The 17,304-nt window shown below is 42.5% G+C and overlaps 1 protein-coding gene across 1 annotated transcript in view; it reads right to left on the reverse strand.

Moving 5' to 3' along the window:
- Positions 1-17,304, reverse strand: part of LOC138259871 (hypoxia-inducible factor 1-alpha-like) — a 917,172-nt gene that overhangs the window by 261,285 nt on the left and 638,583 nt on the right. The window contains exon 12 of the mRNA XM_069207820.1: positions 11,192-11,308. Within this exon, the coding sequence (XP_069063921.1) occupies positions 11,192-11,308 (117 nt within the window). The remainder of the gene's footprint in view (positions 1-11,191; positions 11,309-17,304) is intronic.

Genomic DNA, 17,304 nt, shown 5'->3' on the forward strand with positions numbered 1-17,304 from the left:
GCCTCAGCACGTCTCATCCTCAACCTCCCTCGCCATGAACACATCTCTGCCCACCTCAGGGCCCTCCACTGATTACCCAACAACAAAAGGATCGTCTTCAAAATCCTAATCTCCGCTCACAAAGCTCTCCACGACACCGGACCGGCCTGCCTCAACGATCGACTCAACTTCCACAACCTGACATGCCAGCTCTGCTCCGCCAACCTCGCCCTCGCAACAGTTCCTCACATTCACCGTACTACAACCGGCGGCAGATTCTTCTCCCACCTCGTCGCCAAAACCTGGAACTCTCTACCCACCAACCTATGTAAGACCCAGGACCTCCCGACCTTCAGGAAGTGCCTCAAGACCTGGCTCTTCGAGCAGTAGCTTCCCCCAGAGCGCCTTGAGACCCTTCCGGGTGAGTAGCACGCTCACAAATTGATTGATTGATTGAAAAATGCTGGGTCCCATTATTTCAAGTTACCAATTTGAAAAGTGGGAAAATATAGCTAACCGACACTAAAATTATTTTTCCCAGTTGGCCATAGAAGGATATGAGTTTTGGAAGAGAACGTTGATTTGAAACGTTTTTGGGGAATGAAACACTGGTGTTACTGAAAATATAGAAAGAGAAGGCCCATTTTTGCTAATGCATGAGTTGGGAGGAAAACGTGCAGAGTCGTATATGCTCAGAGAGGAATACAGGCCCGAGTGCTCATGGCATCCAAGTAAAAAGGTCAGTGCAGGAGGCAGAGAAGTGAGACAAAGGCATAGTTATCCACAATGCAGCTACACGTAGAAGGGCCTAGAAGCTTTAATCATAAGTCGATAATATAGTTACAGGAAAGGCACGCATTTCAAATCCACGGTAATGAGGGAAGGGACGTAATAAGCTTTGATGCTTGAAGGTCAGCAGCTGTGTGAGGGAGGCCAGACAGTCGGAGGGTTCCAAGTCTGGAGTTAGAAAAGGAGGAAATACAGACAGCCTTTAGAACGTGAGATAAAAGGTACTGCTGTTTATTAATAAGTGTGCACGTGACAGATATGTAACCTTCACTTTCCTGCAAATGTGTAATTAGATGCTTTCTCATGAGAAATGCGGCTTTATGCTGAGGTAAGCAGTGATACAATGTACCACATGAGTGCTTAAATCAAAATGCATGACAAGTGATAAGATGCATTCAAGGTAGCAAAAGCATGTAAAAAGGGCTGCTTGAGTTGATGAATTTGAGAGCAGTTTCAGACTTAGAGCTGTGCTGTCCTCCCAACCGTTATTCATAAGTGCTCATATTAATTGCCAAACTGAGTCCTGTCGATCTTTATTCGTGACCTGCCAACAACACTGGCCAATGCAAGACATGAAGGCTTTATTTAGAGCATGCTTAATTCCGTTGCAAGTGATTTTTCTAAATGCCACTGTGCAACACACAACTTACCTAGTTTTAGCAAAAGTAAAAGAAATTAATATGCCCACGATTCCTTCTGTAGCTAAACTTGAGAACTGGCAAGCTATTCTGAAAATCACAGAAGAACAGCTCAATGTTGGGGTTCAGAACAGCACCTTTAATTCATCACTCTCAGGTCCCAACAGGTGGTTATTGTGGCCATCGGATACTAATGGTTGTCATGCACATTTTATCAACTCTACATGGGTTTTAGAATGAGCAGACCGGCCCCTTGTTCTGTCATCCCACAGGACTCAGTATCATTACCACATACAGCATGGGTAAACTTTGTCATCAATGGTTACAATCTTCCATATTAACAGCTGTAAAATAACACCTTAGTCTCCTTTCTGAAGATGTTGACTTACAAGATTCCTTGTTAGATCCCAGAAAATCATGCTCAAAACATTTCTTATATGAAATACATAATGACATTTGTAAGCTTTCACACATGGAAGCCGCTGCATGTTTAAGGTGGATAGATAAAGAAAATTTGGAAAAAGCATTAGCTGTTGTCGATAATGGTATGAAAATTGTCCACTCGCATTTACAAATTAAACTACACTGTGTCTACTGCAATTGACATTATTTGAAATGACGTCATTTTTACACCATGGACAAAGTCAGCTTAGGTCCATTATGCAGTTGAGTTGGACTTTACAAGTTCTGAAAAGTGGCCGCGTGCCCTGGAGGCAGGCTAACTCTAAGGAGTTATTCACATTTAACATTACTCACAAAAGATAATGGCTAAGAAAGAAGCTAGTTACATCATGCTTAATATTGAGAAATCAGAAAATCTGCCTTTTACTGTATCTAACATGGCATTGTCAGTGTGGTTAATGCATGGAGTGATCTTACTGTCAATATCAACATTTCAATTCACTTCATGTTTGAAGCATTTTCCTGTTGGCAGGTTTGAGCAGTTAGGGGAAAGTTATTTCCATGAGGTTGAGGGAGTTACCCTTTGATTTCCAATGCCTGAACTGCAATAAGAAGGTTTTTCTTAGCAGAAGTGATTGTGAAACTTCTGTAAGCCATTTGATGATTTGTAATCAGATGGCTTTGCACAGCTCATGTAATGCATCTGTCGCAAATTTTGCTTGCTACTTAAAAGGTATTCCCATGTCTTTGATTCGGCCAGTGTTTCAGTTACTTCCGAACCGGAGTTACTTGATGCTAAGTGATCAAGGTTGCCGTGGGATGAGAGCGGGTGTTGCTTATGTGATTTTTGTTTCTAAAATAATAATATTGCTTTGGGAATGTACCCCACCATGCATGACATAAAAGTAGCAGATTTCTGATCTCTTTTAAGGTGGTAGGTTCTGGATTTGTCAGCACTTTTCAGACTCTGTTTCGAATTATACTTTCAGCCATTTACTCACTTTCTTTAGTGTTTTTGGGGGATTCCAGATAGTTTGGGCATTAATTGGTGGTATTCTGCTGATGCTATTTGTGATTCACAATGGCTGCCCGATCTTATCTAAGAGAAGTGATAGAGCTTCCACCAGCCGAACTGTGTCATTAATGCATGATGCAGTATTTTGGCGCATCACTGTCGGAGGAACTTGACAAAAATTGGTGACTGTCATTTCGATCAGTTCTCAACTGTGTGCAGCCCATCTTCTACTGCATATGGTGCCCTTTCAAATGTGCACTGGAAGTGTGCCTTGCTTTGCCACATGTACTCTCTATGGACATAAATCTGAAGATGTTCTCGGTGAGGCCTTATTGCCTGACTTATCTAATGTGATTGCAGTTGTTGTGTGACACCTTCTATGATCCACCTTTTGTGTATCTGTTGGTTCCTGGTGCTTCAACATCTGAAATAGCACAGAACATTGCCCCCTCGGCCAGAACTGTGGCTGAGATTACATATTGTGTGTGCTCCTTCCACCTTTTGACTGACAAGCTGGTGGTTTTAGTGTCTGCTGAAGTGGGTCTATCTTGGATTCCATCTCCACTGATGGGCTTAGTGACCTCCTGCAGGATCGCGATGATTTTTGAATTGGCATCTTTTAAATTGACTTGTTTTTAATTCATCCTTTTGCTTTGGCTTGGTTTGTTTGTCAACTTCGGCATTTTATCACTTTTATATATATGCTTTTAGCCTGCTTTTAGGTAGTTAACTTTGTTTTAGTTGATTTTAGGTCCTGGACCCTGCACTCCTATACTGACAATGGGAGGTTGTTGTGGATTCCCCCAGTACCTAGGTTGGGAACCCTTATTTTATTTCTCGTCCCTTTCTCGCACAGACATGTTTTATTCATTTCATATATGTTAGCTCTGCCAGCTTTAAGCTTGTTGTTCTATATTTTAATCAGCTGCCTTTTATGAGAAGGCATAGTTGTACCCGTTGCATGTTATCAGTCCTTTGCATGCATTTCATTATGTGCCCTGCTCAAGGCTAGCATATTTGATATTCTAACCAGTATTGCTGCTCCAGAAGTTACGGAGCCAAACCTCAGTTTTACACATATTATCACGTCAGGCCTGTTCTTAGAACACTGTCACATTTGACATATAAACACCATGTAGGCCTAAGGAGGGTAGTCATGGCCATCCTGTGACATACACCATTCCATTGACAGCTTGGCTGATCCTGGCACTGAATCTTCAGCCAACCAGGAGGATTGCCAGCAGACAACAGGCAGATCCTTGGCTGTCTTTCAGGTATTGGGTCAGGATCTTTCCTATAGACCAGGACAGACTGAAGGGTTATCACCTCTATTCTCTCAGTTTCTAGACATTAGGGTGTAGGTAGGAATTTCTAGGCTTTAGGATCATACACAAATGATGGGGGCGGTGGTTATCCTTTTCACTCCGATGGTAACAATGATCACTGTATAATGTTTAATCTGCCTAGTTATCGCAGTACATCTTTTTTTTTATAATCGGATGCACCTGCTTCAATAAATATATTGAAACTTATTTTGCATCTCTTAGGTTGCCTTTGGTATGTGTTAGTCTTTGTGTAACTGAGAGAAAGGGGCATGATCTGTTCACCATGACTTCCCTGAGGAGTCAGAGTGTTGTGTTTAGTTTACCACACATCACCTTCACCTTCTGAGTTTATGTGAGGCACTGCGAGCTAGCCAAAAGTTTGGCCGACAGATTGCAGATGGTGTGGGACTGACACAGTTGCCCACAATTGGTGGTGCTGCCACCTTTAACGATGCAGTTCTACTCCCATAATAGGAACTGTACCACAAGATCTCTCAGTTGCGTAATTCTCTAAATTCTGATCTGTCTACAATGCAGGACTAGATGGAAGTTTTCAGAACTGCTCCCAAACTGATAAACTAAAGTATAGAAAAAGTGATGGTAGGAATGCTGAATTAATAAGTCATTAGTAATTAATCAAGATCACATCCCAGCGCATCTTTATTTTGCACACCATGCCACCTCAGTTTTGACCCAGCCATTTGCAAAGCAGTCTTGACCCTGCTCCAGTAGGAAATATCCAGGCCGAACTGCCAGGCCAGGTTCTCCCTGAACTGGAACACAAGAAACCAAGAACCTGTTTCACCCTGGTTAACTATCATCAGCCAGGTATAGCTTGATTCCAGTACCACAGTGCGCATAGGACACACCTCTGGGCATACACATTCCACATGGGCAACACACTAAAGTATGCAAAGATATGATGGATGGAATGTTTGGAATCATCTCAGCCACTGGTAATTACTTGGGGTTCCATCCCAGTTCATCGCAATTTTGCACACCATGCTACTTCAGTTTGGACCCAGTCATTTGCAAATCATTGTTCACCCTGCTCCGATGGGAACCATCCAGCCCGAACTACCACTCCAGGTCCTCTCTGAAGTGGAGCACAGCAGCATAGGACTGGTTTCAACCTGGTTCGTCTCATCAGCCAAGTATAGCTTGGTTTCAGTAACACAGTGTGCATGATATCCACGTTTGGGTATAACATCCCATTTAGGGGGTCACACTGAAGTATAATGAAAAAGTGATAGATGGAATGTTTCAATTAATCTCAGCCACCAGTAATATTACTAAGGGCCTCATCCCAGTCCACAAGTAAACTAGGACAGGTTTCACCATAGCCAGATCTCATCAGCCAGGTATAGCTTGGTTCTAATGACACAATATGCACAGGAACCACATTTGGACATATCCATCCCATTTAGGGTGACACACGCAAGTATATAAAAAGGTGATGGACAGAATGCTTGAAATAATCTCAGCCTTTTGTAATTAGAGATGGACGCATCCCACTCCATCTTTATTTTGCACACCATGCTACCTCATTTTGAATCCAGCCATATGCAAATCAGCCCTGACCCTACTCCAATGGGAACAGTCCAGGTCAAACTCCCTGAAACAGAACACAAGCAACTCAGGACCGGTTTAGCTCTAGTTAGGGCTCATCAGCTAGGAATAGCTTGGTTCCAGTGACACAGTGTGCAAGGGTCCCATGTCTGAGTGCGCCTATCCTAGTTAGGATGACACACTGGAGTATATAAAAAACAGCTGATGGAATGTTTGAATTAATGTCAGCTAATGGTAATTACTCACAGCTGTATCCCAGCCATTGTTATTTTGCACACCAAGCTGCCTAAGTTTGGACCCAGTCATATACATATCAGTCTTAACCCTGCTCCACTAGGGGTAGTTAAACCTGAACTTCTAGGCGCGATTCACCCTGAAGCAAACCACAAGTAACTCGGGACCGGTTTCACCCTTAGTAGGAGTCTTCAGTCAGGTATAGATTGGTTCCAGTGACACAGTGTACACAGAACACATGTCTGCAAAAATCTGTACCAATTAGGGCAACATACTAAAGTATAGAAAAAAGTGATGGATAGAATGCTTGAATCAATATCAGTCACTAATAATTACTCAGGGCTGCTTCCCAGTCCATAGCTATTTTGCACACAAATCCACGTCAGTTTGGAACCAGCTATGTGCAGATCAGTCTTGACCCTGTTCCAATGAGAAGAGTCCACCCTGAACTGCCAAACCAGGTCTGCCCTGAACTGAATCACAATTTTGCCCTAGTTAGGGCTCATCAGCAAGGTATTACTTGGTTTCAGTCAAACAGTGTGCACTGGACCCATGTCTGGGAATACCTGTCCCACTTAGGATGCCACACTAAAGTATACAAAAAAGTGATGGATAGAATTCTTGAATTAATCTCACACATGGGTAATTACTCATGGCCGCATCCCAGATCAATCATTATCTTACACACCATCCCACCTCAATTTGGATCCAGCCATATGCAAATCAGTCTTGATCCTGCTCCAATGAGAATAGTTCAGCCCAAACCTCCAGTCCAGGTCCTCCCTGAACTAGAACTCAAGCAACCAAGGACCGGTTCCACCCTAGTAATGCTATTCAGACAAGTATAGCTTGGTTCCAGTAACACAGTGTGCATGGGGCCCATGTCTGGGCATACCATCCCATTTAGAGTGATACACTAAAATATACAAGAAAGTGATGAATGTAATGCTTGAGTTAATCTCAGTTACCAGTAGTTACGGAGAGCTGCATCCCATCCCATTGTAATTTTGTACACCATCCCACCTTAGTTTATACCAAGCCATGTGCAAATCATTCTTAACACTGCTCCAATAGGAGCAGTCCAGCCCAATCTGTCGGGTGATGTCCTCCCTGACCTAGAACACAAGCAACCCAGGACTGGTTTCATCCTAGTTAACGGTCAACAACCAAGTATAGCTTGGTTCCTGTAACAGTGTGCATGGGAAGCATGTCTGTGCATACCTGTCCGAAGTAGGGTGATACAATGAAGTATTCAAAAATGTGATATGTATAGTGCTTGAATTGATCTCAATCACTGGTAATGATCCAGGGCCGCATCCCAGTCCATCGTCATTTTGCACACCATGCCCCCTCAGTTTGGACCCAGCCATATGCAAATCAGTCTTGACCCTTCTCCAGTGACAACAGTTCAGCCAGAACTTCAAGGCCAGGTCCTCGCTCATCTGGAATACAACCCAAAAATGTTTTTTCCCTAGTTAGGGCTCATCAGCTAGGTATAGTTTGGTTCCATTGGCACAATGTGCAGGAGGTGCAGGTCTGGGCATACCTATCCCACTAAGGGCAACACACTACAATATACACAAAAGTGATAGATGGAATGCTTGAATTAATCTCAGCCCTTGGTAATTACTTGGCTTGCATCCTAGTCCATCATTTGCACACAATGCTACCTCAGTTTGGACCCAGCCATTTGCAAATCAGTCTTGATAATGCTCAAATGGGAACAGCCTAGTAGAACTGCCAGGCTAGTTCTTCCCTGACCAGAACACAAGCAACTCAGTAGTCGTTTCTCCCTAGTTAGGGCTCATCAGCCACACATAGTTTGCTTCCAGTGACATAGTGGCATGGGACAGATCTCTGTGTATGCCCATACCACTAAGGTCTAGAAACTAAAGTATGCAAAAAAATGATAGCTAGAATCCTTAAATTAATCCTAGACATCGATAATTACTCGCAGCCGCATCCCTGTCCAATGTTATTTTGGGCACCATGCCACCTCACTTTGGACCCAGCTATATGCAATTCAGACTTGACCCTGCTCTAACGGGAACAGTCCTGCCTGAACTGCCAGGCCTGGTCCTCCCTGAACCAAAACACAATAATTACAGGACCAGTTTCACCCTGGCTATGGTTTATCAGCCAATTATAGTATAGCTTGGTTCCAGTGACACAGTGTGCACGGTACCTATGTCTGGGCATACCTTTCCCACTTAGAGCGACACACTAAAATTTACAAAAATGACAAATGGAATGCTTGAATTCGTCTCAGCCACTGGTAATTACTCGGGCCGCATGCCAGTCAATTGTTATTTTGCACACCATGCCATCTCAGTTTGGACCCAGGCATATGCAAATCATTCTTCACCCTGCTGCACCCCGAACTCCCAAGCCAGGTCCTCCCTGAACCAGAACACAAGCAACGCTGGACTGGTTTTGCCCTAGTTGGGGCTCATCAGTTAAGTTAGCTTCTGGGCATCGCTATCCCAAATAGGACCAGACACTAAATCGAAAAAAGCATTTTTCTGAGAGTGTTATTAAGAAATCTGGATACGCATAACTAATTCTAGTGCCCCAGAAGTTATAAGTTGGTTACCACATGTTTCTACTACTGTTGTATTCAACAAGAAACTGAGCACTTTTGCACAGAATATTGGGCTTCTGCATGCCCACTCCCAAATTTTTATGGATGACAAGCAGTGCCAGCTGCCCTGTGAGGGGCACAATTACATCTCTAGGTGATTTGGGCATATTGTTTATCAGATAAAAACAGAGATAACAATGGCTCATAGGTTAAAAAATATGTTTTTTTTCAGATGGGACCTCAAGCAGGTCACAGCTGTTTAGTTTGTCTAGCTCACAATACCCCCAAGCTCCTTTCCAGTAGAAATAAGGACCACAGGGAATCACTGCTGACACCTACTACCCCTCCCAATTTTTTTTGCTGAGAAACTAAATCTTCACCTAAAACTTACCCTCAATTATTATGTATATAAAGCAGGCGTTGTCAGTACTCTAATGGTCTAATGCCTAGGCTGTTGAATTTCAGTCTATAGTGTCTTTCTAGAAAATATATATAGAAGACTCAAAAGGCTCAGAAAGAGATGCAAATTGTGTTTCAATTTTAAGATCCAGAATCACACTACTGCCACACTATAAAACCAACACTGACTTCTAGTAAAGCAAAAAAAGTATCCAAACTCCTCAGCACCATTATGGACTCCTTCTTGCAAAGGGTTTCAAACAAACATAAACCACACAAATACCTATTTCATCTGGAACTTAGCACCTCACTACCAACTCACTAAGGGCCATATGTAGCAAGCTTTTTGCACGTCGCAAACAGCGAATTTCGCAGTTTGAGACGTGCAAAAAGCACATCGCAATGGACAAACCCCGTTTTGCGATTCGGTAACCTGGTTACTGAATCACAAAACGGGTTTGCGACTCGCAATTAGGAAGGGGGGTTCCCTACCTAACTGCGAGTCGCAGTTCATTGTAGGATTGGTTTGTGACCACGAACGCAGTGGAATACCAATCGCATTTTGCACCCATTTCAAAAGGGTGGTAACCCATTTGCAAAAAGGAAGGGGTCCCCATGGGACCCCTTCCCCGTTGTGAATGGCACTGTAAAAAAAAATTCAGAATCTGAAAAAATGAAACGAAAATGTTTCATTTTTCGTTTTGGTAATGCATCTCGTTTTCCTTTAAGGAAAATGAGCTGCATTACAACAACAAAAAACTACTTTATTGACAAGCAGTCACAGACATGGTGGTCTGCTGTCCGCAGCAGGCCACCATCTCTGTGAGGGCCGCCATTCGCAATGGGGTGGCAAATTGCAACCCACCTCATGTTATTCATGAGGTGGGCATTTGCAACCCCCTTGCGAATCGCAGATGGTGTCAGGGACACCATCCAACATTCGGATTTGCGACCTGCAAATTGCGAGTCGCTCTGACTCGCAATTTGCAGGTCGCAATTCTGAATGTTGCTACATGTGACCCTAAGAGCCTAAGACCAAGTAACTATTCTGTGTTCCAACACTTACTTCTGAGTGTATACAGAAATCGCAGAACTGTGACCAAGTTCCATCAATCTCTCAGGGGCATCACAAATTTTCAAATGATCAGTTGAAAATTGAAAACTGCTTTTCCAGGCGATCCTTCAATGTAGTTGCAAATCTTTCCCCCCTACCCACCATGAAGGCAATGACATTCAATTGGACCTAAACCCTCCTTTGGTTCTACTATTAACTGCAGCAAAACCTTGCCCAAAGAAAACCAGTCTGCTATTGACATCAGACATTACACCTGCTGATCTACCACAAACAATGCATGAAGACAGCTACCTTAACTATAATTTTACCATAAGTGATTTAAACGATATTCGTTGGCGAAAACCTGAATAATTTTTAATTTGCCCCCCATAGGCCAAACAAACTTGGATACAGCCATGAGGAAATGTTAATGCAGGTCTGTGAAGATTACCAGTAAGTAACAGAGTCATTAGTGATCGGAGCATAGATTTACCAGTACCAATCTCTTCTGAATTGTGCCCAATGTGTATAAATCTCTAGATACTAAGGAGCCTATTTATGAGATGGTTTGTGTCACTCTTTCACCATGGAATGTGGTGCAAGAGCAAGGCAAACCTTAAGTCAGATTTATGAAGCCAGGCCACTCTGGGGCTCCATAAATCTGAAGTAAGGCAACTCAGCGCAAATCTCTGTGTTGCCTTACTCTGTGCAAGGGAGGCATTCAGTGGGCATTGCATAGGTGTTCCCACACAACTCCCAAGGTGTTTGATGCGTTTCCAGATTTACCAGAGCTGCACCAATAAGATATGCCTCCCAGGAGAGGCATTACAAACTTCCTCTTTCTATGTGCGCTGCATTCTGCTGCACACATAGAAAGGGGAATATGCTTAACAGGATGTTTTTTTGTGCAGAAAGTTGTCCCTTACTGCACAAAATCAATCCTGCATACAACACAAACACTCTTGCACCATGGTGCAAGGGTGCCTGTGTTGGTCCTAGGCTGCCAAAAGGGTGCCAGTGCAAGGGAAAAGGCAGGAATTCACTGTATTGCCTTAAATACATCGCACTCCTGCTGCACTGCACTGCTTGACTTTTTTGTAAATAGGCCCCTTGGTCAACTCTTTACTAGTAACCCAATAATTTTGCCTGGCTCCTCGCTTATGCCCTTGAACCGTTACTTCTCAAGACCCTTCTCAAACTCCTCACCTGCGAAGTACAATAGTTCTGCAGCTCATCAGGTAAAGCAAAGAGTTTCTCAATATTGTCCATGGGAAATTCTTGATCCTCCAGTGGGTAACAGTGTTTCTCAGCAGCTTTGGTATCCTGCAAGACAAGACAAGACAAGGTGGTAAAAAGGCGGAAGAAGAGAGTGAACATCCATGGTTTGTACTCTACTGCTGCATGTTATTACAGATTATTGATCAAGTTTGTACTTGAATTTCACTCCAATATTTCGCAATAATACATATAAACAATATATGTTACATCATATGATATATATGATACAACATATGTATTAAAAACTTGGATGAACCGGACTATCCTTCTTTCTATTGGATGAAGAGAAATCCTTCCGCTTCTTAATCATCAGAGTGGATATTTTCATCCCTCTAATCAATTTATGGGAATTTGTATGATCGCTTTCAGGGGATGAACCACTCGTTGGTTGATGTAATACATATATTTGCTCTACTTCTGGTGAATTTATTTTATGTATGAATAGATTATTTGTTATGGAACTGTAGTTATATTGTCCATTACTTTTTGGAACCATTTAAATTATTTTGTTACACATTAAATTCAATGTATATGATTTATTCAAATCTCAGAATTATTCTCTTCTTCTGTAACTTTTTAATAAATATATATATCAGTGATACCACTTTCGTGGAAATTCATACCATGTTTCTCTCATACATTTAATGAGTCATGACTACCTGAACATTGCTCAGAGGATGATACTGTTTGTTGTGTGCTCCATTCTCTTTTTCTTATAGAATTAACTTGCTGGTACAAGTTCTCTTGTTCCGACACACATGCTTGACAACAGGCATGTTTTGAATGTATGAGCACCTAAACAATACTCTGTATTTTAGGAATGTGCGGCAATCCTTGGGTTTTCTGTTGTCAATTTCCTTTAAAAAGAATGTATTAAAAACAAGCACTGATTTTTTTCACATTTCAGTTGTGACATCATTAGTCAACTGCAGTAAGAAATGTATATACTCATTGTAGACACAGTACTTACCAACAATGATTGGTCATAGCTACAATACTGTAATAATGTATGACTGTTGAGTTGTAAGTTCATAAGAGAAAGCAGAGAGTTTGAAAGGCAGGTCACAGAATAGAATAATAACAGCTGCTTTAGGAATGAATAATCTTCCTATTACTTAACAGTAATGTTCATTACTCCTAGTCTTGATTGGAGTCCCATTCATTACTTGTGAGGTGGAGTCCACCTCTAAAGACAGAAAAAAGGAACAGGACCCTATATTGGCTATTCTTACCTTGCATTCCCCCTGAATTAACAAACCTAGTGTCAAAACACAAAGGCCAATGATTTAGGAGGGAGGAGGGGACGTGATGAATGTGACATGGAGAATCAGGACTAGGAGTAAGGGAGATTGCCTGTAGACAATTTGAACAATACCACCACGCCCCCTTATTATTGTCCCCTTCATTACTTGTGAGATATAACAAAGCACTGCAAAAAACAACCTTCTTTTATCAATAAAGCAAACAAACCACCTTCAATGCTGTATCACATAGTGATTTATTAATTAGTATAATAAATCATGTCAAAATAGAGTTTACCACCCCAAGATCAAATCTGTGTTATTGCTGAGAACATTCTGTGACCTGTAATGCTTTGCAAACGTATTGGGGGCTGCCCAAGTGGCTGCCCTGCAAAGTTCGGTAATTGTTCCCCCTTTCATTTCTGCCCAAGAGGTTGAAACACCTCTGGTATACTAACCTTGCACTCCAGAGGTGGGAGGGGTTCCAGATAAAATATAGGCCAGGTATATTGCGTGCTTTTTTAATCTACTAATGGACTCCAGTGACACTCTTTCACCTCTAGTAGATGACACAAATGTTATAAACAAATAGTGTTTTTTTTAAAATAAATAAACTTGCAAAGCTTTTGTGACATCTAAGAGTTGTCTCTGAGTGGTGATGAATTAGATCAATCCTTCAGTGGTATGTCCTGATTCTTATAGAAAGAAGAAGCCAATTTGGGGATGAATGTTGGGTCCAGTGTGAGCACCACTCCATCCTAACAAAAGGAAAGAAAGGTTTTTCTCACCATAAGTGCTCCCAGTTGCCCAATCCCCCTGGCAGAAATTATTGCCCCAAGAAAAACAACATTCATAGTTAAGAACTAGAATTCAAGTAGCAAGAGTGGTTCATAAGGATGAGAATTTAGGGTTTTCAGACCAAAGTGTAAGCCCCTTAGCAGGGACAAACGTTTTCCTACAGGACGAGAAAGACACCATCTTCTCAATAAGCAGGATACAAGTTTTTCCTTATCAAATACACTCCCTCAATGATTCCTGAATGTCCTGATTGCCACCCATTGTGAGCACTAAATAGACATAGGAAGGTGTTTCTCATATCCTTCCCAAGATAAACTTTAATATCTTGTTTAAGTTACACAGGAAGGAGCAGCATTTCTGAAAGTTACCTCAATGCTTCCTATGTGACTTCATGGTGGAAGGTTTATGAGTCTGTTGGATAGCTAAAGCTAGATGGCTTGACACTCCTTTACTTTTCAATCCCTTCCTTTCAATCTCCACACTGAGAGTTGTAGCCAAAGAATAGTGTTGTAGGAGCTGAAAGTAGTGAGATCCAGAGAAAGAATACAAGGTTTTAGATTTGCAAGGTATTTGAGTATGTGGAACTATGATGTTCTTGGACACAGTTAAACCACTAGAATAATTTCCCTGCTCGCTGACTTAAGGCTGATTAGCAGCCTGGGGATCAATGGACCGCGAGAGAAGGCATAAAGAAGGTGATTGGGCCATGAGCCTGTTAAGATATCCTCTCCCCATGCTCCCTCCTGTGCATTATTGGAATAGAACCTCTGGAAGCTGCACGTTGTGCTAGGAGGCAACCACACTCAGGAATGGACTCCCACACTCCTGAAAGTGGCCTGAAATGTGGGTTTGGATAAAGATATCTTTCAAGAGGAGGGAAAGACTTGACAGACACTATTATTACATTGTTCATCACTGTGAGAAATTGGGTTGCTGGTTGACTGAGGTGTCAGCCCTGGTCAAGCAACAGCCACAACCCTGGGTAGCTTGGCACAAAAAGAAGTCAGGTTAAACTTAGAGGCAATGTATTTATGCAGTACACAAACAGCAACACAGTGAAAACACAACACAATTAAAACCCCCAAAATTTTGAAAAATAGATTTTTAAAATAAATTATTTGACACCAAAACCATTAAAATCCAATTAGTAGAACTGGAGCTATGACTTTTTAAAGTGTAAGGTTCAAAATAGTAAGTCCTCAGTTTTAGAAAATGGGCATCTAGGCACCTTTAACACCACAACCAAGAGTCCAAGAGTAGATGGAGACATTTGGGGGCCCAGGGCTCACTCAGGCTGGGTCCAAGTGCGGGTTCAAAGATGGTGGGTGCCTGTTATATCCCTGTGGCTCTGAACAGGAGACCAGCAAATCTAGTCCTTGGAGTCACTTCTGAAGTCCTGGTTGCATTTGAAGATGCAGGGCTCCACAGCAGGACTGACCTTTGAAGATTCAAGGCAGGCTCCAAGCAACAAAGCAGTGCTTCATGGTACAGCAGCAGTCTGGCAGTGTGCACTGCAGGTCTCAACAGCAGGGAGTCCCATTAAAGTCTGTCTGCAGATCCAGTAGTGAACTGAAGAGTAGATCTGAGGGCCCTATTTTTAGGGTTGAGCTTGGGAGAGCATGCACTAGCGCATGCGTCTCGCTTACGAGATACTGTTGCATTCAGTAAAGGGCTTGGAGCCTACACCCATGCTTACCGTTTGTGCGCTTCAACGTCACTCTTCTTTACAGGTTCTTTAATTGGGCATTGCAGGTGGAACGTCATATTCGGCCATTTCTGTGGTGCAGGGACCTAGCACAGATTGATTAAAATTCATCCATGCCCGTCCACTGCTCCTGACGTGATTGCCATACTATTTATTCTCCCCACCCCCTCCCCTTGCCTGCTGCCCTCTCCATAGCAATTGTTTTTTTATAGGCACAAGGAGATTAATTGATTTGAACAGAGTTACAGAATTTGAGGCAATGCTGAGACTGGAGCCTTGTTCCTCAGTTTGGACGTCAGAATCTTTGCCCATAGCGCGACATCCTTCCTCCCCGCTGGATTCTACACCATTAATAATTAGTCACTGATATAGCATGCTCTGTTATTGTGTGGCACATTTTGTGCATTGTATTTGTCCTGCTTCAAACTCCATGTTTACATTTATATAGCTGCCTACATGGAACCAGAGTATCCTAAGTGTGCTGGAGTGCTTTTACAAAACCTACTCCCTTTGTGCCTTATTGTGGGAACAACCAAGTTTTATAAACTATGCCTGCTTTAAAAATGGAATGTATTATTGTGTTTTGTTGGTGAATAGGGGCCCTCTTCTTGCTTTGACTGGTGCAGGCCCCTTACCCCTCCACAGGCGAATCAAGCAGACCTTAGCTCTCCCACCCCAGTTAGATCCCTGAATAGAAGCCCTGATCGGCAGCCCGGATAACACTCACATATCCCATTAGTACAGCAGCAAGAAGAAGATCACAAAGTCAGGCCAGGAGACTGGGGTGCATTTCTGAGAGCCCTTGGTCCTATCCATTGCACTGAATAGAGTGCCTGGTGGTAGGAGGAGGCTTGAAAAATGCAACACTGAATAATGTATCTCCCACGTCTCTCACATATTACTTTTTTATGTATTATTTTTCATGAAGGGTGGTACCCTGCAACTGGTCCCAGGATGCTTGTTTCCAGTCCAGGGAAATCCTGGCCTGGCCGTTCAGGCTGGACTGTTCCCATTCGGAACAGGGTCAAGACTGATTTGCATATGGCTGGGTCCAAACTGGAATGGTATGGGTAGCAAAAAAACAATGGATTTAGGCCCAGATCTCTGTACTGTGGTTGAATGTTTGACATTGTTCAGCATTCTGTCTATCAGTTGTTCTTTTTGCACCTTTCTGAAAGCGGCATTTTCAATTCCAATTCACCATTAAAGAGGGTTTATCATTACAAGTTCATAGATACCAAACATGAGGTTTAGGTTTAGGAATCAAAGCATAATCCCTAATGTTATCCTATGGGAAGGGTATGCCTCACAGTTGTGAAAAACACATTTGGGATTTTTTCAGCACTAGGACATGTAAAACTTAAAGAGGTACATGTCCTACATTTTAATTACACAGCACCCTGCCCTAGGGCCTACCAAGGGTCTACCTTATGGCAACATATATGTATCAAAAGGGGGGTGTAAGGCTTGGCAAAGGGTTTTAAATGCCAAGTCGACATGGCACTAGGACACTGCCTTCAGGCTGCAATGGCAGTCCTGCGACATGTTTTAAAGTGCTACCTAAGTGGGTGACACCATAAGTGCTGCAGGCATATTGGTAGCATTTAATTTACAGGGCCTGGGTATGTGGTATACCACTTTACAAGTGAGTCACAAGTACATTAAATGTGTCAATCAGGTATATGTCAATCAAATCATGTTTTAGGGAGATAGCACAAGCACTTTAACAGTGGTTAGCAGTGGTAAAGTGTGCAGAGTCCTAAGGTCAACAAGCAAAAATCCAGCAAAAAGTAGGAGGAGAGGGTGACCCCATAGAAAGGGTAATTTCCAACAATCACCTTTATGTGGACTGCTACCAGTGCCAGGGATACCAGTTGCCTCTGCCCATTGGAAAAAGTGAACTGCTACCAGGTTTAGAGACTTGGTTCTGGTTCAACCCCAGGTGTTCACATAAGCTAATGTCTACTTTAAACCTTCACACACTATGGGATAACCTAGATGAAGCTGTATGTTACAGGACAGATTTCAAAAACATTTTTGGAGTGAAGAGCTAGAGAGTTGTAAGTCAGGCAGTTTGACCGATAGATTCTTAGACCATAAATTAAGTCCAGTCTATGAGTCTCCTTTGATAAGATACTGGGTCCCTTACCAACGCAGCTGTACCTAAGGTTCGGATATGGCTTATTACCTATTTTTAGTATAATCTTCACTGGGGGTGTAATAAGGGTTTGTCCAGGCTTTGTCCATCTTACAGACTTGTCCCTGAAAATACGCATCATTTCCTCCTCTTCTGTAAA

This window comes from Pleurodeles waltl, chromosome 9 (genome assembly GCF_031143425.1).
Source record: "Pleurodeles waltl isolate 20211129_DDA chromosome 9, aPleWal1.hap1.20221129, whole genome shotgun sequence".
In the NCBI taxonomy this organism is placed as follows: Eukaryota; Metazoa; Chordata; class Amphibia; order Caudata; family Salamandridae; genus Pleurodeles; species Pleurodeles waltl.